Source organism: Mustela nivalis (assembly GCF_964662115.1).
Source record: "Mustela nivalis genome assembly, chromosome: 10".
Taxonomy (NCBI): Eukaryota; Metazoa; Chordata; class Mammalia; order Carnivora; family Mustelidae; genus Mustela; species Mustela nivalis.
Window position 1 is genome coordinate 70718998 of NC_139029.1, and position 24812 is coordinate 70743809.

General features: G+C 38.5%; 1 protein-coding gene and 1 long non-coding RNA gene across 5 annotated transcripts in view; one reads left to right on the plus strand and one right to left on the minus strand.

Annotated features, from left to right (window-relative positions):
* Positions 1 to 24812, minus strand: part of LOC309843068 — a 135722-nt gene that overhangs the window by 107099 nt on the left and 3811 nt on the right. The window contains exon 2 of the long non-coding RNA XR_014299928.1: positions 21846 to 24666. This is a non-coding gene — a long non-coding RNA (uncharacterized lncRNA). The remainder of the gene's footprint in view (positions 1 to 21845; positions 24667 to 24812) is intronic.
* The window catches only part of SH3GLB1 (SH3 domain containing GRB2 like, endophilin B1), a 34072-nt gene continuing 32002 nt past the window's right edge, over positions 22743 to 24812 (plus strand). For 3 of the 4 annotated variants that reach the window (XM_082688227.1, XM_082688228.1, XM_082688229.1), the window contains exon 1: positions 22802 to 22931. In XM_082688227.1, the coding sequence (XP_082544353.1) occupies positions 22860 to 22931 (72 nt within the window). In that variant the 5' untranslated portion in view covers positions 22802 to 22859. Of the gene's footprint in view, positions 22932 to 24812 lie in introns of all 4 variants that reach the window. The other variant, XM_082688230.1, reaches the window with a different exon arrangement.

Below are 24812 nucleotides of genomic sequence, written 5' to 3' on the forward strand. Positions count from 1 at the left end.
GGATAAGAAATCACTTAAAAATACTCCATATTTCCACCTGGAACTATTGAGGAGAGAAACAGCAAAGAAAGAACAGATTTGAGAGTAAGACCAATCCTTTATTACCAAAGAATAACTTAGGGACATTTATCTACAAACAAAATTTTTGACATAGAGGGAGACAGTCATTTTATTGTTGTCAAGGAAAAAACAAAGAACCATACTTATGAGGGGGGAAAAACGCAGACAGTTTAGGAAGACCAAGTTTTGTCTGCACATCTTTAGAGGTAAACTAATTAGCTAGCAGCAAGAGATCTGTCTAGGCAGTCTGTGCTTGTGAAGACTGGACAAGCATAACACAGGAAAGAGTTCCAGTCGTGTTAGATTTTCCCCAAACACTGGGAGTTTGCTGTGGAGCACAAGTGGCAGGCTGTCAGAGGGCAATGTCTGCTAAGGCCCTTCCCCTTGCTTTAGATGAGCTAGGCCTGCATCACCTCCCCCATCAGTATTTCTCAACTCCCTCCTTTTGGTCAAAACAAACTTCAAAAGATGCAAATTTTACCAAGAGGGTTTCAGTTCCCTTTTTGGCTTAATATTATTAGCTGTACGTCAACTCAAGATACTGGATGTGAGGGGAGCCTGGGTGGCTCAGTCGTTAAGCGTCCGCCTTTTGGCTCAGGTCATGATCCCAGGGTCCTGGGATCGAGTCCCTCATCAGGCTCCGTGCTCTGTGGGGAGCCTGTTTTTCCCTCTTCCTCTGCTGCTTGTGTTCTCTCTCACTCTAATAAATAAAATCTTAAAAAACATATATATATATACTGGATATGAAACAACAATTTAGATTTCCAGATTTGACCTTATTGATTTGGCTGAATAGATAAGCCAGGAAAAAAAAATCGTGCAGAATCTATAGGACAGAATACAGATTTTCTTCTTTATTCTAAGACTATTAAGAAACCATTAAAGACTTGTAATCAAGACAAAAGCTCAATTAAAACCTGAATTTTTTAAAAAATAGAAAATTTTATGATATTTATAAGATACTTGGAAAGTTGGTCATTGGGTATTTGCTAATATTAAAGAATTTTAGTTAGCTTTGTTTTATGTACAATAATGGTTTTATGGTTATGTTTTACCAAAAAAAAAAAAAAGAGTGATTATCCTTTAAAGATTTACATGTTGATGAACAGATACTGCTCAAAATAAGACAAACAAATAGCTAACAGACACATGAAAAAATGTTCATCATCATTAGCCATCAGGGAAATACAAATCAAAACAACACTGAGATACCAACTTACACCAGTTAGAAGGGCAAAAATTAACAAAGCAGGAAACATCAAGTGTTGGAGAGGTTGTGGAGAAAGGGGAACCCTCTTAGTGGGAATGCAAGTTGGTGCAGCCACTTTGGAAAATAGTGTGGAGGTTCCTCAAAAAATTAAATATAGAGCTACCCGATGACCCAGAAATTGCACTACTGGATATTTACCCCAAAGATACAGATGTAGTGAAAAGAAGGGTCATCTGTACCCCAAGGTTCATAGCAGCAACATCCACAATAGCTAAACTGTGGAAAGAGCCAAGACGCCCTTCAACAGACAAATGGATAAAGAAGATGTGGTCTGTATACCCAGAATATTACTCATCCATCAGAAAGGATGAAAACCCAACTTTCCCATTAACGTGGATGGGACTGGAGGAGATTATGCTAAGTGAAAGAAGTCAAATAGAGAAAGTAAATTATATGGTTTTACTTATTTGTGGAACATAAGCAATAGCATGGAGGACATTAGAAGAGGAAGGGAAAACTGAAGGGGGAGAAATCGGAGTGGGAGATGAACCATGAGAGACTACGGAGTCTGGGAAACAAACTGAGGGTTTTAGAGGGGAGGGGGTTGGGGATGGGTAAATCTAGTGATGGGTATTGAGGGCACGGAATGCTCGGAGCACTGTGTGTTACACGCAAGCAATGAATCATGGAACAGTACATCAAAAACTAATGATCTCCTGTATGGTGACTAACATAACATAATAATAAAAATAAATAATAAATGAAAATATTTACATATTAAAATATTAATGGATGAAATGAAAATAAAATTGGGACTCATCTCTGTACAGATTGATGTATATGAATGGAGGCAGTTATCTGTGGTATAAAGTGAGAAGAGTAAAGGAATAAGGATGATGACTTCGAGAAACTTCATCTATTAAAGGCCAGAGAGATGACGATGAGCAAAGAAACTGGAGAGTACCTACTGAAGAAGTAGAAGGGAAATCAGAGGAGTATTAGGTCATGGAAGCCAAAGGAAGAGAGGTTTGAAGAGGCAAATAATGCACATAAAGTGCCTGGAATATGGTAAATACTCACTGAACACTGCATTTATTTTGATGGTGAATGAGAAAGAAGTGGTACGGAATACTGAGAAATGGTAAAAGAACAAGACAAAGAAATCACTGGTGATCTTTAGGAGAGTAATTCTTGTTGGGTGGGTAGGGAGGAGCTACATTTCGAGAGGTTTCAGAGGTAAATAGGACATACAGATATTGAGACAATAATTGGAGATAATTCTTTTAAGATGTTTAGCAGACATGGAAAGAGATAAATAAGGCAGTGGTTGGAATAACATTCTAAGAGTGAATTAGAGGCCGTATTTGGTTTTGTGGCAATTTGGGAGGAGTTCAAAGATAGGAGAGACTTAAACATGTTTAAATGCTAGTAGGGAACTTGTAGAAAGGGAGAGAGCAAAAATAATATGAAAGACAAGGGATAAATATATGAGTCCTAAAATGGTAGGAAAGGTGGGATCCAGACACAGAGAGAAAGGACTGATCTTCAGTGGGCAGAAGGACATCTCCTCTATTGTAACTGGAGAGGAGAAAGGGTAGGAGCAGATGTAGGCAGGCTGGAAAGGATGTCTCCATTCTCCCTTCTCTAGGAAAACAATTCTCTGGCACATAATCAGTGGCCTCTTAGAACACAAAACTGTGGAATTTCCTGGTCTCATTTTCTGGATATTTGATATTGTATATTTCTGGATATTTGATATTATATATATAAATATTTTAATATTTGATATTGTAGATCATTCTCTTTCTTAAAACTCTCTCCTGTTTTTTTAGTATATTTCAAATAGGCCAAAAAAAAAGCCTAAAAATAATAAAATGAGGGGTGCCTGGGTGGTTCAGTCAGTTAACTCTTGAGATCATGACCTGAGCTGAAGGCAGAGGCCCAACCCACTGAGCTACCAGGTGCCCCGAAGATACTGTTTAATAAAAAATAAAAAACAAAAACAACAAAAAAGATGAAGATACAGTTTAATTAACTTCTAGCTTCCACTACTATTCTTGGGAAAATTTGTTGCTGCTCTGTTGCTAATCTAATAGTTATTTTTTCATAGGTAATCTGCCTTTTATATGATTCCTTTCCACGTTTTATCTTTGCTGCACTTCAATTCACTGCAACATGCCTAGGGTATACTTCTTTTTATTTATTCAGCTTAAGACTCCTGATTATTAACTTTGAGACATTGTTTCATCAATTCTGGGAAATTATCAACCATTATTTCATCAAATTTCTCTCTCTCCTTTTTATCTTGCTTTCTGGAAATTTTGTTGGATAATAACTTTCTCACTCTCTCCTCAGCTTTCTAAATCCATACTTTTCATTACGTATTTCTCCATGCTGCCTTCTGTATAATTTCCTAAGAACTATCTTCCATCTACTAATATCTCTACACCTGTATCCATAAGCTATTACTCAATTCATAAAATTTTTATTTTAAATGTATTTTAAATTTCTTGATGTTCTTTTTTTTTTTTTAATCTGTCCTTATTTTCCCACACTCTTACTATTTTCTTTAGGTTTTAATATTCCTTCCATTCTCACTCTGGGTATCTCTGGATGAAAACCTTATCTATCACATCTATGCAAATGATTCCAGAGTCTGTATCTTCAACCCAGTGTTCTTTCCCAAGCTTTAATCATATATTTTTAGTATTTCTTTTTTTCTTTCTTTCTTTTTCTTTTCTTTTTTTGTCAGAGAAGAGAAAGAGCACATACAAGCAGGGGGAGCAGTAGGCTGAGGAAGAAGCAAACTCACCACTGAGCAAGTCCTATGTGGAACTCAATCCCAGGACCCTAGGATCATAACCTGAGCCAAAGGCAGACACAACTGACTGAGCTACCCAGGTATCCCTAATTACATATTCTAATTGCCTTCTAGACATTATTAGATATCTCATGTCTCATGCTGTGAAATTTACCGGACTACTTCATATGTAGTGAAGTAATAACGTGTCCCTTCTGTGATTTTCCATAGCACTTATCTGTTCTTTTCAGTTAATACTTGGCAATACACAGCCTCACCATGTAGGTCTTCTTTCTATGTGAATAAAACCAGATCATATGCCTCCAGAGAACAAGGATCATGTCTTGTACTTCTTAGCAAGACTTGTGTAATCCCTAACTCCACTGACCAATTGAATGCCTTCAAAGTCAGACTTTCTTATATTTGACTTTCCATAATATTTTGTGTGGTGTTCTTTGACAAAAGGAACAATCTTTTATTGATTGGTATCCATCAAATTTATTATAGGGGCTGTTCATAATAGGTGTTTGCTAGTTCATCTGTTTGGTAAGCAATAGGTGAGTGGGTCCTTTTGAAATTTTCCTTGACAGCTTAAGAATTTAAACTTATAACACTTTGATAATAGTGTCTCCTTCCTCCCATACCTCAAAGCATGAGTTAATAACTGATATGTACCTTCCAGGACAGGAAGTTTATTACTAGTGTGAGTCACATTAACCTAAATTACAATTATGTGGGCCAACTTGTTGTTGCACTCTTCCTTTTTTACCTTCATCCCAAGTCATAAAGTAGTATCACTAAAGTACAAAATAAAATGAAAATTAGGCCTTATTTTATAGTGGAATAAGTATTCAATCCTTCCAACAAAAACATGGGCATAAAGAGCAAGATATTTCTACAAATACTTTGAAAGAAAGTAACATTGCCAGTAACCTAGCACTTTTATTGAGGATTAAAGGGTGTGGTGAACTAAACTATTCCAAGATCCTAAGCATAGCAGGAAAGAAATTATGTCATTTTAATATGAGGGAAAGTTTTAGCTTGTTTGAGAATATCTATGGCAAGTCATGTGGATTGCATCAAGATTTTTTGTTTGAAATGTAATGCAGATTTAATTATTATATTAATTCTTTTTTTTTTTTTCAGTATGCATGGGTTTATTATAGATATGGTATTCAGCAGCAAACATACAGTATGTTCCACAGAGTCCCCCAAATGGGGCAAAACCTGTCTTCCACTACTAAACAGGGGAAAGATTAAGATAGTTGAACAAATTCATTTGTAACTATAACATCCCCCTTTTTTTTTTTTTTTTTATTATATTAATTCTTAACCATGAAATACCAACAAAATTAACTAGATTCCTTGTTCTCACATAATAAATTTTTTAGAATTGACTAGAATATTGCCCCTCCCCACCTTTTATACAACGAATACCTTTCTGTTGTAAAACACTAGAGCAGTTTTTAAGTATATAAGATTAAAAGTGAAACTACCCCCTTATCCTCCCAGGCCCTTCCCACTCTTTGTCTCTTTTTCTATGTGTACCATTCTCTACATATGTAGGTGTATGAATAAAAAAATGGAATCACACTGTAGGTACATTATATGATTTGGGGATTTTCCCTTAAGAATACAGCTCAGAGATTCTTTTCCATTTTAGTACACTTGTCTCCATGATTCTTCTAACTGTATAGTGTTCCTCATTGATACATTACAAGTCATAAAACCAATTCCTTACAGATTAACATTTAATTTCTTTCCAAATTTTTAGTATTAAAAACAGTATTGCATTATGCTAAGTGAAATAAGTCAGTCAGAGAAAAACAAATATCATATGATTTCACTCATGTGGAAGTTAGGGGGAAAAAAAACAGATGGACATAGGAGAAGGGGAAAAAAAAGAGAAGAGGGAAGCAAATCATAAGATACTCTTAACTATAAAGAACAAACAGGGTCGATGGAGGGAGGGAGGTAGAGGATGGGCTAAATGGATGATGGCTATTAAAGAGGGCACTCGTTATGATGAGCCTTGGGCATTACATGTAAATGATGAATCACTACATTCTACTCCTGGAACCAATATTACACTATATGTTAACTAACCAGAATTTAAATAAAAATTTGGGGGAGAGGGACGCCTGGGTGGCTCAGTTGGTTGGACGACTGCCTTCGGCTCAGGTCATGATCCCGGAGTCCCGGGATCGAGTCCCGCATCAGGCTCCCAGCTCCATGGGGAATCTGCTTTGCTCTCTGACCTTCTCCTCACTCATACTCTCTCTCACTGTCTCTCTCTCAAATAAATAAATAAAATCTTTTTTAAAAAATTGGGGGAAAAAACAGTATTGCAAAATAATATTTGTATGCTTATCTCTGTATAAACATGTCTTTGGATAGATTCCTATAAGTAGAATTTCTGATTCAAAGTGTTTAATATTGTTAATTTTGAAAAACATGCAAATTACCATTTCAAATGTCTTTATCAGTGTATACTTCCTCCAACAGTATATGAGAGTACTTGTTTTCCTACAACATCCAATAACACTGGACATTAAAGGTGATTCTCTGCTTAACCCCTGGATGAAAAGTAAAAATAATAAAAGCTATATAAGGTTGTAGGGTGACAAAGGAAAAGCAAAAAAAAAAAAAAAAATGGGTTCCCATTATCTCACTTTTAATGTAATAATTTAAATTTTAAATTAATTAAATTTTAATAATTTAAGATAATGTCTAAGGTTGAAACAGATAGTTTTTTAAAAAGAAGGAAAAAAAAAGAAAACTCACACAAAATGACTCTAATGACTCCAAGAGGGATCTTTAAGGACCTAATATCTCTCATGTAAAAGAAATAAATGAGGTTTAGCTATTCGGGTTTTTTTAACTTTTTATTTATTTGAGAGAGAGAGAGAGAGCCAAACAGAGAGAGTACAAATAGGGTGGGGAGGGAGAGAGAGAAGAAATAGACTCCCCACTGAGCAGGGAGTCCGATGTAGGGCAAGATCCTAGGACTGCAGGATCATGACCTGAGCCAAAGGCAGATACTTAACCAACTGAGATATCCAGGTGCCCCTGCCAATGAATATTTCTAATGAGTAGGGATCATATTTATAAAATCAATAAAATTACTAAAGTCAAAAAAGTAGAAATATGAAACATTATACATGCACACACACACAGATGCACAGATTGAAAATCCAAGCAGTAAAGAAAGATACAAAATGAAAACCTCAAACCCTTCTCACTCCTTGCCCCACTGCACCTTCTCTACAAAGATAACCACTATAGTCTCTTTATATTTTTATTTAAAAGAAGTTATGCATATACAATGTACTTATATAAAAACAGCACACGCATTCCTTTTTTATTTACACAGAAGGACTCAAATTGTTGTGCACCTTGTTTGTTTGTTTGTCTTAAACACACCTTGGAGATCTTTCCACAGATACACATGTCCACTGCAGGTCCTTGCTGCCCTACTCACACAGTGTTCTCAATATTCCATGAAGAAAAAATTCCAATAGACCAACCAGAGTAAAAGGCAAGGGTGCATGGAAGCTGCCAACCACTTAAAGTTACTGAAAATCCTGTGTCTTGAGCAGGGAGAGGATGGGTGAGGAAGGTGCTGGAATATTTAAACCCATGTAGTAACCAAAGATAAGATTTTGAGCCATTGCTGAAAGCAGAAATTAGAAACTACAAGCCCTTCTTCCTACTGTCTCACTACATACATAAATTAAGGCCTGGTAAGTTCTGCACCCTCAGTGAAAAAGTAAATTAGAAAAAATTCACCCTATAGCAACCCTTAGCAAGAGGACAAAGAAACTTTTCTGTCATGGCATGAACTCTTAAAAGAGTGGAAAATGGTCTCCCAATAGTATTTGTAATCATGATACACGCTTCAGCTGATTAGCGTTTCAAATTTACATCTAAATGGTAATCCATAGTTCCTCTTCCTTTCAGTCTTTCCTCACTCATCAGGAAGCCAAAGAGAGAGAGTAATGGTAGAATGTGCATATGTCAAGAAACAAAATTTTAGAAATTAAGTTATATTTGTGCAGCATTCCCATTATTTTGGTTAAGAATGAAATACAGTGCATACAGACTATGAAATACAAATTGTATTTTGTAAATTGTCATTTCTTTAATTATGTATACATATTAAATGCTTTTAAATTTACATTTTTAAACTGGCATTGCACAATATGAAAATGTAGGGTAAATTCATGCTAACAATTTAAATTTTTAGTTTTTCTTTGTTTAGAATGACATTGAACAGCAAATAAAAAACAAAAACTTTTGAAAGTTGAGAAAGAGACTATGGAAGAAAGGAAAAATTTTCTTATTTTAGTACCTTTTAATGGCACTTTCCTCCTGCTCCTTGAACAAGGGGCTTCATAGTTTCATTTTGCACTGAGCTCTTCAAGTTTTGTTGCTGACTCTGTTTATTATTCTAAACTGAAAGGAAGTTGCAGTATAGTAAAGAGCACAAGAGACTTTCAGTTCTTGCCCTTCAGTAGCACTGCTGATATTGATAATTGTTTATTCTATAACTATTCTCACCTTCTTCCTTGCCAAGAGCTTTGCTGTTTTGTTCAGGATAATAATGAACCTTGTTAAATATTAATATTTTTAAACAGGGCACATTACATTTACAAATTCTACTGTAACAAGGAAAGAAATGACCCAGGTCTGGCCAATGACATATAAGTAAAAGTTTACTAGATGGAAGCTTGTGAAAAGGTATTTTCTTGATTAAAAAAAAAAAAAAAAGAAAGAAAGAAAGAAAAGAAAACAGACTCACTTGACAAGTACCTTCTGCCTCACCTTTCTCCCCTTTTTCCTGCCTTCAAGATATATGTAATGCCTAGAAATACAGAAGCCATCTCATGAAAAGAGGATGAAAGTTACACGCTAAGAATAGCAAAATAGAAACACAAAAAGCTGCCTGCCCCTGATCTTCTTAGTAAATGATAAAGTAAATCCCTATTTGGGTAAATCATTGTACCAGATCTCTGTTAACTAAGCTGATCACAATCAATCTCTAATACCAGCAGACTAGGTAACATGAAAACTCTTCCACTACACATACTGGGTGAAATGAAAAAAAAAATGCTTTTAATACATGCTTGAGCTTACAAAAAATGAAGGGAAATACTTAAGTGGCAGAAATAAAAAAGGAACTGAATACCAGAGCCTGGAGCACACAATATAACCGTGTCTTGAGCAGGGAGAGGATGGGTGAGGAAGGTGCTGGAATATTTAAACCCATGTAGTAACCAAAGATAAGATTTTGAGCCATTGCTGAAAGCAGAAATTAGAAACTACAAGCCTTTCTTCCTACTGTCTCACTACATACATAAATTAAGGCCTGGTAAGTTCTGCACCCTCAGTGAAAAAGTAAATTAGAAAAAATTCACCCTATAGCAACCCTTAGCAAGAGGACAAAGAAACTTTTCTGTCATGGCATGAACTCTTAAAAGAGTGGAAAATGGTCTCCCAATAGTATTTGTAACCATGATACATGCTTCAGCTGGTTAGCGTTTCAAATTTACAATATCTGAATAATCTTGGAACTTCTAAGTCCAGAAAAAAATTCATATAAAAATTGGTGTCTGGCCAGTGATAACCATAAAGATCTGTCATAGAAACAACATCCTTTTTTTAAAAAACATTAAAAACAAATTAATTTTTTCAAGACAGAAAAGGAATCATCAGTCTAAAAGCAGTGAGGAAACAGACATGACAAAGAACAGTATTAGATTCCTAATCACAAAAGGATGCATCTGTATATCATTTATGTAGTTTAAAATATAAACTAGTATCATTTATTGTTCCATATACAATCAGTGAAAATACAAGACACAATCAATATTAATCAAGCCAACTTAAGAACAATGATTAACTCTTCAGAAAGAAAGAGGTAGGGATAGAGTGTCAAAGAGAAAAAGAAAAAGATGAAGAACTGATCCAGATTCAAAGAGGATGGAGTACCATGGCAACTGGGTGCAACACCTGATCTTCGCTTGGATGTTTTGCTATAAAGACATTATTGGAATAGCTGGCAAAGCTTGAAAGAGCTTTCTAGCAAAGGATATACAGAAATTTTTTGTACTACTCTTGCAATTTTGTATTGGCTTGAAATTGTTTCAATATAAAACAATTATTTTTTAAAAATAAGAAGATGGGTTCCAGTTCAACATGGTGATGAAGATCCCTAACTCACCTCTTTCCACAGTCATACCAAATAATTTCCTCTGAAAAAAACCTAAGGGCTGGCTGAGCAACAACTACCTTTTGAGGAAACAAGAAAAAAAGCCACAACAAAGCAGGTAGAAGAGGCTTGTACACAATCTTGCCATATATTGCCATAAACCTCAGTTGAAGTGTGGAGACTTATAATCAGGAGGGAATTTCAAAACCTGGAGCTTGTCCTTGAGAAGCAAAGGGTTTAAACCCATACCCAACATTCCAAGTTTTAAGATCTGCACCTAAGGGATGAGCCCCCAAAACATGCAGCTTTGAAAACCAGTGGGGTTCACACTACAAGACTGTAGCAATCTAAGAAACAGCTCTCATAGGGCTCACATGCTTGGACTCACCCACACCAGGGCCCAGCTTAGAAGCAGCTGATAGCTCTTAGACTTTAAGTGAGAAAGGCTCACCTATTTATATGAAAGTATTGGCCTGAGGGGCAGACATCTAATTTGAAACATACACATAAGAGCCTGCTAAAACCTTCTCTGGGAACAGAAACTGGAGGACTTCATTGTCACATTCTCCCACTGCCTTTCCTAGCCAATAGGCACAACCTCTTTCTTTTTTCTTACTCTGGTAGGTGCCATCTTTATACTCTTTCTCTAGCTTCCTAGAGCTGATGAGCACCATCACCACACTATCTTGCCATACACCAGCACAGCAGTAACTCCCAAAAGGTAGTTTTTACAGATGTCTAGCACCCTTATTTGTGCAGCTACCAACCCAGGGGATGATCCTTGATTGCCTGGCTCTGGAACCCAAGGGAGCTTGCATTCATGGCTCTCAAGGGACTATAACAATCACAGAAAGAGTTCTTGGCAGGATACCACCCTAGGGCACTACATATTCAACAGACTGAAGCACATCCCCAGTCTTCTTATGAAAGAGGTTTATTTGCTTATCCTAGAGTTTCAGCCTGAAGGACAGGTATGGCATACACCTAGGGCCTATGCAGCTAATCTCACAGAACAAAGCCATTGGATTCTATCTTTGCACTCCCCCTCTACCTTGCTACAACTTGTCAGCATCTGGGGGGGGGGGGGACAAACAAAAACAAAACAAAACAACAACAACAACAACAAAACCCACCTTATTTTTTTTTCTCACTTAAGTTATTTTATTTCTGTCCATGGGAATCCCATTCTTCTATACTCTTTGATCCTTTAATCTCTTTATAAAACTATAATCTAGGGCTATTGTTTTCCCCTCCTAGAAGTGCCTTGTGGGTTTGAATTTTCTGCTTCATTCCTACTGCCACAACCTGATACCCCAGCCTACCCTGTCTTCCTGCCCTTTGAATTCTCTTGCTTCCATCTTTCCTGTTCACCACATGGACTGATCTTCCCAAAATAAAATTTTTACCAAGTCTTTCCATTTGAGAAATCCATGAAAGTACCCCAAGGCCCACAATGTAAAAATCTACCTGGTCTGAAAGGACTCCTTAATCCAACCCCCAGTGACCAACAGTCTCTACTTGTGCCTTCTACTCTCATTAGGCTGTTCCCTTCTTCACTCTTCCCCAGGTCTTCCGGTGACACTCCATCATGGAACATCTGCTCTTCTGTCCACAACCAAACCCTACCCTTCAAGGACTCACTTCTTCTTTGGTCTTGAACCAAGCCCACCCATACAGATTCATGGCTGCTTACAAACAGAAAGGACTACAAAAAGCCTCTAATCAGGGAGCCTTGGTTCTACTTCTGTTTCTGACACTAACCACTCTGATGACTTGGGGCATGTTTCTTTTATTTGTTTTCCTTGTAAATTTGTTTTGTTTTGGCTTTTTTTTTTTTAAATTTATTTCTTTTCAGTGTAACAGAATTCATTGTTTTTGCACCACACCCAGTGCTCTATGCAATACGTGCCCTCCTTAATACCCACCACCTGGCTTCCCCAACCTCTCACCCCCCTCCCCTTCAAAACCCTCAGATTGTTTTTCACAGTCCATAGTCTTTCATGGTAAAAACCCACCTTATATACTTGCCCGGAGTGCTGATTTTTGTGACTAATACCCAGAGGACACCTCCAGATGGCCTGGCTCTGGTGGCCTGCAGGGCTTATGTTTGCAATCCCAAAGGACTATGTACATGTGTATACTTTAATAGCTGCTGCCAAAAGGTCTATATGCCAATCAGCCTGAACCTAGGTGCCGATTGAGATCCTCCCCTTGGGGACACTGAAAGGTTTTCACAAACCCTCAGCTACTGGAAGATATTAAAAATATAATGGCTGCTTAGACAATTACAAAGATTTGAGAGACAACCAAGAGCTAGGGCTAGGTTGAATGACAATGTTCACCTCTTACACAAGGCCACTACTTCAGAGAGGTGGATATTTCATCTAACATGGAAAAACTAAGAGAATCAAGTAAAATGAAGAAACAAAAGAATATATTCCAAACTAAAGAACAAGGTAAAATCTCAGGAAAAACATCTTAATGAAGCAGGAATAAGTAATTTATCTGACAAAGCATTCAAAGTAATGGTTATAAAGATGCTCACCAAACTTGGGAGAATGAATGAACACAGTGAGAACTTCAACAAAGAGACAGAAAGTCAAAACAAAAGTCACAGAGCTTAACACTACAATAACTGAACTGAAAAATAGACTAGTAGGTTTCAAAAGCAGGCTAGATGAAGGAAGAGAAAGGCTCAGTTAATCTAAGGACAGTGGATTTCATCCAACCAGAATAGCACAAAGAACATATAAGGAAGGGAAAAAAGGAAGAGAGCTTATGGGGCTTATGGAACAACAACAAATAGACTAACATACTCATTATAGGGATCCCAGGAAGAGAAAAGAGAGAGAAAAGAGTGAAAAATTATTTGAAGAAATAAAAACTGAAAACTTCTTCAATCTGGACAACTAATCAGACATCCAGATCCAGGAAGCCCAGAAAGTCCCAAATAAGACAAATCCAGGAGACCCACACTAACAAACATTATAATTAAAATGTCAAAAGTCAAACATAATGAGAGAATCTTAAAACCCACAAAAGAAAAACAACTTGTTATGTACAGGAGAACCCCTCATACAACTACAAGCAGATTTTGTTGTTGTTGTTGTTGTTGTTGTTGTTAAAAACTTTGCAGGTCAGAAGGGAGTAACATGATTCAAAGTACTAAAAGGAAAAAACTTCCAACCATGAATACATGAATAGTTATCATTCAGAACTGAAGAAGAGATAAAGAGTTTCCTAGACAAACAAAAGCTTAAAAAAGTTCATCATCATTAAACTGGCTTTACATAAAATGGCAGATGGTCTTCTTCAAGTTGAAAAGAAAAGGTGCTAATTAGTAACAAGAAAACATATGTAAGACTTCATCTCACAGGAAAGGTAAATATATAGTAAAGGTAATAGATTAAACATGTATAAAACTAGTATGAAGGTTAAAAAGGAAAAGTAAAAATAACTATAATTATAAGATGATTAGTTAAGGGATACACAGGATAAGAAGATGTAAAATGTGGGGTGCCTGAGTGGCTCAGTGGGTTAAGGCCTCTGGCTTCGGCTCAGGTCATAATCCCAGGGTCCTGGGAGTGAGCCCCACATCAGGCTCTCTGCTCAGCAGGGAGCCTGCTTCCTTCTCTTTCTCTGCCTACTTGTGATCTCTGTCAAATAAATAAATAAAAGTCTTTAAAAAAGAAGATGTAAAATGTGACATCAAATACATAAAACAAGGGATATGGAAATGAAGTAAAAATATAGGGCTTTAGAAAGCAATCATACTTAAGTTGTTATCAACTTAAAATAGACTGCTGTAGATATAGGTTGTTATATGTAAGCCTCATGTAATCCCAAAGGAAAATCCTATAACAGATACACAAAAGATAAAGGAATCTAAGCATGCCATCAAACCAGTAAGAAAGCAGCAAGAAAAAAGAAACAGAAGGGAACTACAAAAGAAAACAATTAACAAAATACGTACTTATAATAATGTCATAAGTCATAAGTACATAACTATCAATAATTACTTTAAATGTAAATGAACTAAATTCTCCAACTATAAGACATAGAATAAATGGGTGAGAAAACAAGACCCATTTTATATGCTGCCTATAAGACTTCAGATGTAAAGACACATACAGATTGGAAGTGAAAGAATGAAAAGGGAATTCTATGCAAATGAAAACCAAAAAACAAACAAACTGGGATAGCTACATTTTATCAGACAAACTAGATTTGAAAATAAAGACTCTAATACGAGACAAAGGGCATTACATAATGACAACGGGGTCAATCCAACAAGGGAATTAAATACTTATAAATACTGTATGCATCCTGTATAGGAGCACCTAAATAAATGAACCAAACACTAATAGGCTTAAAAGGAGAAACAGACACCAATACAATATAGTGGGGTTTTATTACCCCCATTTACATCAGTGGATAGATAATCCAGACAGAAAATCAGTAAGAAATATTGGCCTTAAATGACACATTAGACCAGATGGACTTAACAGATATATATAGAATATACAAAAGCAACAGAATATATGTACTTCTCAAATAGACATGGAACATTCTCCAGGAAGAATATATATTAGGCCAAAAAATAAGCCTTAGTAAGTTTATGAAGATTGAAATTATATCAAGTATCTTTTCTGAACACAATGTTCCCTAAAACTAAAAATCAGTTATGAAAGAATAGCCAAAGCAACCTTGATAAGGAAGAATAAAGCTCGAGTTATGCTGATTTCAAACTATATTATAAAGCTATAGTACTCAAAACAGTATAGTACTGTCAAAATACAAACACATAGATCAACAGAACATAATAGATAGCTTAGAAATAAACCCACACAATATGGTCTATTAATTTATGACAAAGAAGTCAAGAACAGTGGGGAAAGGGTAGTCTCTCCGATAAATGGTGATAGTAAATTTGGACAACCACATACAACAGAATGAAATTGGACCACTATATTACAACACACACAAAAATTAACTCAAGTGGAGTAAAGATTTATATATAAGACCTGAAACCATAAAACTCCTAGAAGAAAACATAGGCAGTAAACTCTTTGACATAGATCTTGGCAATGATTTTTTTTTAACCTGACATCAAAAGCAAAAATAAACAAGTGGGACTATATCAGACTAAAAATCTTTTGCATAGCAAGGAAAACACCAACAAAATGTAAAGGCAACCTACTGAATGGGAGAAAATATTTGCAAGTCGTATGTCTGATAAGGGGTTAATATCCAAAATATATAAAGAACTCATACAATTCAACAGCAAAAAAAAAGAAAAAAAATCCAATTAAAAAATGGACAGAAAATCTGAGTAGACATTTTTCTAAAGAAAATATCCAGATGGCCAACGAGAACATAAAAAGATGCCCATTAATCATCAGGAAGATGCAAATCAAAACCACTTCACACCTGTTAGAATGGCTATTTTCAGAAGTCAGGAAATAACAAGTGTTGTGAAGATGTGGAGGAAAGAGAACCATTATGTACTACTGATGCAAATGTAAATTGGTGCAGCTACTCTGGAATACAGTATGGAGATTCTTCAAAAACTTAAAAAAAAACTACTATATGATATAGCAATTTTACCCCTGGGTATCTACCTGAAAAAAACTGAAAGCACTAACTCAAAAAGATTTCTGCACCCCCACATTCCTTTATAGTATTATTTACAATAGCCAAGATATGGAAATAACCTAAGTGTCCATTAGTGGATGAGTGAATAAAGAAAATATATGTGGCCCATATACACAGTGGAATATTATTCAGCCATAAAGAGAATCTTGCCACTTGTGACAACATGGATGGACTTAGTATGCTAAATGACATAAGTCAGACAGAGAAAACAAATACCATATGATATCACTTATCTATGAAATCTAAAACAATAACAACAAACCAAGTTTACAGATACAGAGAACTGACTGGTAGTTGCCAGAGGGGGCTGGGGGAAGAAGTGAGTGAAAGGGGCCAAAAGTTACAACTTCAAGTTATAAAATGAACAAGTAATGGGGATCTAATGTACAACACAGTGACTATAGTTAAAAATACTATATTGCCCATTTGAAAGTTACAAAGACAATAGATCTTAGAAGTTCAAACAACAAGAAAAAAAATTTGTAACCGATTCAGCACAGTGCATCATTATGTTGTACACTTAAAACTACTACAATGTGGTATGTCAATTATACCTCAATTTTTTAAAAAAAGGAAAATAAAGATGAGAAATATTCAGCAAAAAAAAATTAGCAGGACTTGATCAATTGCATGTGAGAAATAAGAGTAAATAATCATAGGGGACTCATATTTTTAGCTCAGGTGACTTGGTGCATATAATTCAGTTTACCATTACAGGAAATGCAAGAAGAAAAACAACTTTTAAGAAACGAGGGGCACCTGAGGGGTTCAGTCGGCAAGCATCTGCCTTTGGCTCAGGTCATGACCCTGAGGTCCTGGGATCAAGCCCCATGTCAGTACCCTGCTCAGCAGGTGAGCTTGCTTTTCCCTCTCCTGCTGCCCCTGTTCGTGCGCTCTCTCACTCACTCAAATAAATAAATAAAATCTAAAAAAAAAAGACAAAAAAGAAAAGCAAACTAAACAGACTCAGCACTGGAAATATTCAATCTGTCATTGCACATTTAGATTGGAGAGGAGGGGCCACAAAAGAACTGTATACATCTGGATTTGATTACTTTATTCATTTAACAAGTTGAAAATCCACTACGTTACCAGGAATGTAGACCATAAACCTATAAGAATGAATAAGAAATGGCTGCTGCCCTTGAGGGACTCAATCCAGTAAGAGAAAAGGAATCTGCCTACAAGTGTAGGCTAGAAACGAGGGAGGAAGTTTTCAGAGGATGATGGGTTCATTCTCAACCTAGGGCACATATCAGAATCACCTGGAAGGCTTCTAAACATCCCAGTGCCTGGTCCACACTCTGGGCGTGGGGTTGAGGCAGGAGTCGTTGCTTAAACTCTCCAGGTGATGCCAATGCACAGCCAAGATTAAGAAAGCAGTACCTTGGCTCAGAAGAGAACACCTGGGATACCTCTTCCTTTGAAGCATTTGGCAATAACAATGGGTGTGCAGGGTGGTGGAAAGGACAAAATGTGGGAATATGAGAATTTGATTAAAGGAGCTCTGGCCAAATAGCTTGATGATATATAATTTCTCTGTGAAGAAAAAGTATCAAAGGCTGAAAATGAGATTAAAGCAGGCATCTTAACAGGAATGGCAAAGTTTTACAGTAGAGTCTGCAGAGAGTATGAAAAGGAATTAATCAGAAAGAGGTAAAAGCATTTCTAGGCAATTATAAAGGTTCAGTGAAAATGGGCAATCATACATTGGTAGTAGCATCCATTTACAAGGTTGTGCAATTTTCCTAAAAATGTTTGGCAGTTTGAGAGCATGAACAGAGAAAATATTCATTTGGGAATGTAGGTTGACAGGTCAGAAGGATAGAGGAAACTAAGAGTGCTAGTGAGAGTTAAAAATCTATAGAACAGAAATGAGGCATGGCCTGCAGACTTTGATGATGGTAAGAACACTAAATGAACAAAGGAATGAGAGAGATCAAATGAGAAGGAATTTGAGTCAAAATGAGATTTCTAAATTAAGAATTTCAAGATAGCACAGTACAGATTGAGTTAGAGCAACAGAATCCTAATTGGTCTTCCTATCTGTCTTTGCCTTTCCCCAGTTCATTATCCACACTACCCAAAACATGTTCTAAATTAAAAATCTGATCATCTCTCCCCACCCTCAAACTTCAATCTTCCAGATGAATTCAATCAAAACCCAACCAGAAGACTTAATTATCACCTCTATTCTCCTGTTAGCTAATACCCCATTACTCTCACTCTCCCCAATATTTTTTAAATTTTTAAAGATTTATTTGTTTATTTGAGAGAGAGAGAGAGAGAGAGAATGAGAGTGCACACACATATGAGTAGAGGCAGTAGGAACAGAGGGAGAGAGAATTCTAAGCGAACTCCCCGCTAATGGTGGAGCCTGACACAGGGCAGGGCTTGATCTCAGGACCCGGAGTCAAAACCGTGAGTCCCATGCTCAACCACCTGAGCCAACCAGGCGACCCCTCACCCAATCTTATATAGACTTTTATGGTTATAGTTTTCACATTGTGTTTTACTTTACAAAAGTGTCTCCCCCACTAGATTCTGAGTTCCTTGAAAGTTGGAACCAAGTTTTCATCATCTTTTAATCCATATTTCAACAGCCTTCCTAATATATTCGACTCTGGCATTTCTTGTTTGCTTACCTTTAATGATGGTTTCTTCGGAGAAACTCTTAGCCTTTCCAAATTTTTATTTAAATTCTAGTTAGTTAATATATAGTGTAATATTGATTTCAGAAGTAGAATTTAGTGATTCATCATTTACATATAATACGCAGTGTTCATCATAACAAGTGCCCTCCTTAATACTCATCACCCATTTAGCCCATCCCCTACCAACCTCCCCCATCAACCCTCACTTTGGTTTCCATCATTAAGAATCTCTTCTGAATTGTTTCCCTCTCTTTCTTCTTTTTCTTCCCACATGTTCATCTGTTTCTTAAATTCCCCATGTAAGTTTCTTAAATCCCACATATGGTATTTGTCTTTCTCTGACTGACTTATTTAGCATAGCATAACACACTCTAACTCTATCCACATCATTGCAAATGGCAAGTTGTCATTCTTTTGAAGGCTGTGTAATATTCCACCATATATATATGGTAAGATATATATATAAAATCACATCATCTTCATCCATTCATCAGTCAATTGGACATCTGGGCTCTTATCATAGTTTAGTTATTATTGATAACGGTGCTATAAACATCAGGGTGGGAAGCACCTGGGTGGCTCTTGGTTTCAGCTTGGGTCCTGATTTCAGGGTTGTGAGACTGAGCCCCACAGTGTGGAGTCTGCTTGTCCCTCTCCCTCCCCCCCTTTTCCCTCCCCCCACCACTAGTATGCAATCTCTCTCTCTCTCCTCTTTGGATAAATAAACAAAATCTTCCCCCCAAAATCAGGGTACATGTACCCCTTCCAATCTGTATTTTTAATTCTTTGGGTAAATACTAGTAGTGCAATTTCTGGGTCATATGGTAGTTTTTAACTTTTTAAGGAACCTCCATACCATTTTCCAGACTGGTTGCACCAGTTTGCATTCCCACCAACAGTACAAGAGGGTGGGGACAACTCTTTGGACTACTTGCCTATTTCTGTGGAGGTTTATTTAGTTAAAACTGGATTGATAATATCATCTACAAATACACTTAACCAGTCACATTCTATTATGTTACCATATGCTGATGCAAATAATTAGAGGAAATTACTAATTTCAACTCTCCCAAGTTGTGAATTCCCATTCTTCCCTTAGGATACCCCATTTATTATCTGTAACATGTGTCTAAATTTAAATGCAAAGTAAGGACACCAGTGTCAATTCATGTATTTAAAAAAATTAATGAAACAAATTTTTCCTGTCTGTAGATACAATGTAAGTTAAATTTCTAATATTTTTCTGCACTCCAGTGGGTCATATTGCACACACCAATGAAGTACATCTATCACCACTTTAGGTGTCATTGGTCTAGACATGAGGTAATGAACACCTTGTCAGACACTAGCAAAAAAAAAAAAATTAAGATGCATATCATACTATCTAGAATACTATTTTTATAAAGGTTTTTTTTTATTTTTTTAAGCTAAAAATTTGGGGGAAGATTTCAGGTATTCAGCACTTTGTATGATCTTAGAAATACCACTTTCATAATACCTTATACTGGAATAAGAATTTAGTTTCGGGGACAGAGAAAGAAAGCATTAAAAAGGTGATCTAGTGGGACGCCTGGGTGGCTCAGTTGGTTAAGCAGCTGCCTTCGGCTCAGGTCATGATCCCGGTGTCCTGGGATTGAGTCCCATATCGGGCTCCTTGCTCGGCAGGGAGCCTGCTTCTCCCTTTGCCTCTGCCTGCCATTCTGTCTGCCTGTGCTTGCTCTCTCCCCCCTCTCTCTCTGATAAATAAATAAAATCTTTAAAAAAAAAAAAAAAAAAGGTGATCTAGAACACTTATAGGAAGATCAAACCTCCAAATTAGAATTCAGGTTACTGGGTACAGGATGGAAGTGAACATTTTAAAGTGCTCTGAATTCCTCCTTGATATTTCATCACACTTTACTTTATTCAACTTCTGTCTTACCAGATTAGTTATAATCCCATGAGAGCAAGGGCTGTTCTTTTTGCCTGCTATATCCGTAGCCACAAGAATAATACCACATGGCACACAGTAGATGTCAAAAAAATATTTACTGAATGAATGCATAAAAGAATGAAGTGGTATAATTGAAGTCATGATTAAGAAACTAATAAAAGAAAAGAGAACCCAAAAAAGTGCTAAACATTGAACATAAGGAATACCTACAGTAAAGCCATCAGAAGTACCAGCAGAAGAGAATGGACAAGTCAAAAGAGGGAAAACCAGGAAATAATATGGACCTATAAAAGGTTGTATCTTTGGGAAGGCAGTGAGTGGAGTCACTGTGGAAGTCTGAGAAAAAGCTCATGAGTTTATGAAGAAGTTAACTGGCAACCTCAAGAATGCTATTTAGGTGTAGTTATAGCAATGGAAGTCAACTGCATTGAAACAGGCAGGAGATGGATAATAAGGGAACAGAGGTGATACACGAGTCTTATGAATTGTCAGTGAAATAAGAGAAACAGTATTACAGCTCTAAAGGGCTCAACAGGAAGAAGTTTTTTTTTTTTTTTTTTTTTTCCCAAGTTAGGAAAATCTACGTTTTTGAGAAAGACGATTTGGAGTTTTTTCTATTAATGGTGGACATAGTTTTGTGATCCTAAAATGGAATGGACATAGATTATGGCAAACACAGTTATTGTGAAGACAGATGTCTGGAAAGAGAAAAAGTGCTTTTTTACATGAAAATCTAAAATGAACAATAAATGAAAAACAAGGTTTCTGATTACCTATTTCCTTTTTATATATCTCTGGGAAAATAAGTTGAGATGAAAGATACATGGGGTAGTTTTGGTCCTGGAGACTCATTCTTTTGGATTACTTTAGAAAGAAGTGATTATTTCTGTCACCATCACAAAAAAAAATTAAAAAACACAAACATTTATACATATCTGCTGTTCTTCATGTCTTTAGGAACTAATCTTTCCGTCTTTAACAACAGGTACTGCTTCTGTGACTGCTTCAGTAAAACACTAAAGCACAAACATGAGCTCATTTCATTGCCTGCTGGGCCTGCATTTTCCCAGCCCTAAAATAACAAAAGGACCCAACGACAAAAAATAACATGGAGTGTTTTCTTATTCTCGAAATACTGTCTCTCCCTCTGCACTACTGCCCGTTTTAAACTTCATTCAAGCATAGGTTGGTAGCATGAAATGTGCTTAGGAAGTTACTTGGAATCATGGGCTCTTGAACAGATTTCACATCATATTCTCATTTGTTACTAAAATTCCCCAGGCTGAGTGTTAAGGGTTAAGAGTTAATTCTACCTCACTCACCATTTTATACTTGAGTCTTCCACCTGGCACATTTCACACAGTAGGCATCTAGAGCCGCTCCCGCAATCCAGCGTGTGCCCCCTGCCTTAAGACAGTCACGAAGTCCCTGCAGCGGCAAATAGTTAACAGCGCTTCAGGACGGGGTGGAGAAATCCCCGAAGGTTGTCAGGCAACCCAACTGAGAGCTCCTTGAGGCCGGGGACCGTCTTGTTCAGAAAGGTATCTCAGCACCTGATTCAGTCCTAGTACACAGAAGACTCTCAATAATGCTGCCGAACACACTCGGTGGGGACTCTAAATTCAACCGTTTTCTAATAGCAAACGTTCGCCGAGAGCCACCAGGCGTGCGGGACCAGCAGGGCGCGCGGTCGCTAGAAGACGACAGGGTAGCTGTGGGTTCTAATTTCACAGATGGTGTGATTCTGTACCACAATTTTCAGATTTCCTCTTAACACAAAAAGGGGGATTTGGGTTGTCTCTGCTTTTAGTTTTCAGAGGCTTAAATGCAAACCGAGATCCCTTCTCCCGACTAACAGGACCCTCCCTCTTGTGCGGGCGTCGGAGCTTCCGGCGCGCCCCGCCCCGCGACTGCGCCGCGGCGATCCAGAAGGGGTCGCTGTTCCCGCGATAACCTCGGGGAAGGCTCCACCCCGCGGCCCGCGCCGGCTTCCTCCGTCCGAGACCCCGCCCCAGACGGCGGATTACCAGTCCGTCAGTGTCCCGCACGCCCATCGTCGCTAGTACCGACGCTAACGCCCCACTGCCTGCGGAGCAGGCCCTGCGTCTCGGCCGCCGCCGCCGCCCGGGCGCGCGGCCCGCCCCGAGGCGCTCGTTCTCTCTCCTCGCCCCACCCTCTCGCTTCCCCTTCACGGAAACGACAGCTGCGGCGGCGGGGCTGGCGCCGCCTCCCTCCACCTACCACGTCTGCCCCCGCCACTCTCGCCCGGCGCCCCAGCCCGGCCGCGGCGCCTCCCCGCTAGGTCAGCCGGCAGCTCCGCCCGGCTGCCGCCCAGGATGAACATCATGGACTTCAACGTGAAGAAGCTGGCGGCCGACGCGGGCACCTTCCTCAGTCGTGCAGTGCAGGTACCGCGGTGTGGGGGGAAGGGGCGGCGGCGCCCGAGAGAGAGGCCAAGGGGGCCGCCTGAGGCGGCGGCGCTCTCCGCACCCGGCCTCACCGACTGGCTGGCAGGCCTGCGGCAGATGGCCTGGCTGATGGGCGCGGCCTGGTGCCCCTCCGGGTCCGGCGGCCGTTTTCTGCCCCCTTCCCGTTCAACCGCCGCGGCTCCGGAAGCGAGACGGGGTGGAGACGGGGCCGGGAGCGTCCCCCGCCCCTGAAGGACATCCAGAGTTCGGCCCCGGGCCGAGACACAGCACCGCCCTCCTTTCTGGCCCCACGACGACGGTGCTGGTGTGGCCGCCCTGCCGGGGCGGGCGAGGGCCCTGAAGACGGACCCTTCGGGCACCACCCCCACCCTTTCCTTTCGTCTCCCTCACTCTCCCCGCCGAGTCCAAGAAGGAAGTTTCCTTTTCCTGCCCCTGAACCCAAAGAGCTGCCAAGACCGTTCCCTCCAGCCCTCTCTCTCCCTGGGGAAGGACGGTCGCTGGGCTTGGGCGGTCCGCGGGTGAAATGGAGATTGCCAGTTGGCGTACGTACTCCGCCAAGGCCTTGGGAAGTCTGGAGTTGGGGGGTTCCCACTCATTCTCAAAATGGGAAGCACCGGCTGTAGGACATGGAGAGGGGGAGGGGGAGACTCGTCTTACGCATGTTAGAGTTTTGTGTTTCAGATACACTTTTAAGGGGGGAAATTTGGCTCTCTCGCGGCTTTCCGCAAAGAAGTATCAGTCTAGGGAACTTGGACAGTTTTCCATAGTCATCACCCACATTATGCCAACTCAGTTAAATCTATGAACAGACGTAAATTTCACAACATGAGTTATAAACAATCTGGTGTTTGTTAATGGCATAGTCACGGTAGCAACAACATTCTCTTTTGTAAAGAGAAAACAAATAATTTTCTAATATGCATACCATACTGATACTGAAATGTAAATCACTTGTCCTGCCTTTACTACTTTGTCTCCTTTGCCCCAGTTTTACTGATGTAATTGATCTTAACATTGCACTGCTCTTGGCAAAAGAATGGTAGAACTAGTGCAAGGTAATAGCTGCCTATGTTGTGAAAAAACTGTCAAACATTTGCAAGGCACTTGACAGATTACCTACTATCCTTTCTGTAATTTTGCCAGATAGATGTTACTAACGCCTTTTATATATGAGGAAGTAGCCTTAGAAAGGTTAAGAAGCTTGATTAACTTGCATGGCTAGTAAATGGCCAAGTGCTCTCTCTAATCTACTAATTCGTTTCAAGTTACTTCTCTCTTCCAGGATAGGCATTGCAGATAGAATGTTACAGGCTAGAGAGACCTTAAAGATCATCTGGTACTACAGTCTAAGCATTTCAACAATACTTAAACAGACAACACTTAAGGCATGGGAAATTCCTTCTGAGTCTTGATTTCTCAGTTCCAAAATCTGCATAGTAATAAGCTAGCTGCCTTAACCCTCAGCTCCCTATTCTCCATGAAATTATAAACTGTATTTTAAAGACAAATGAACTATATGGTTAAAATAATTTCTTGATTTAAATTAACCTACTTTTAATAGCTCAAAGACGGGGGTGTGCAAAAAGAATGAGTGTTTGAAGGTCTGAAATGAATTTGATTTGTGAGACTTAATGTTAACTGAAAAGAGGCCTTTGGTGTTTATTGCTGATTCCTAATGATTTTTTTTGCGGAGTGGAGATTTGACATTATGACACTTTTTTTTTTTTTAAAGATTTTACTTATTTATTTGACAGACAGAGATCTCAAGTAGGTGGAGAGGCAGGCAGAGAGAGAGAGAGAAGGAAGCAGGCTCCCTGCTGAGCAGAGAGCCCGATGCGGGACTTGATCCCAGGACCCTGG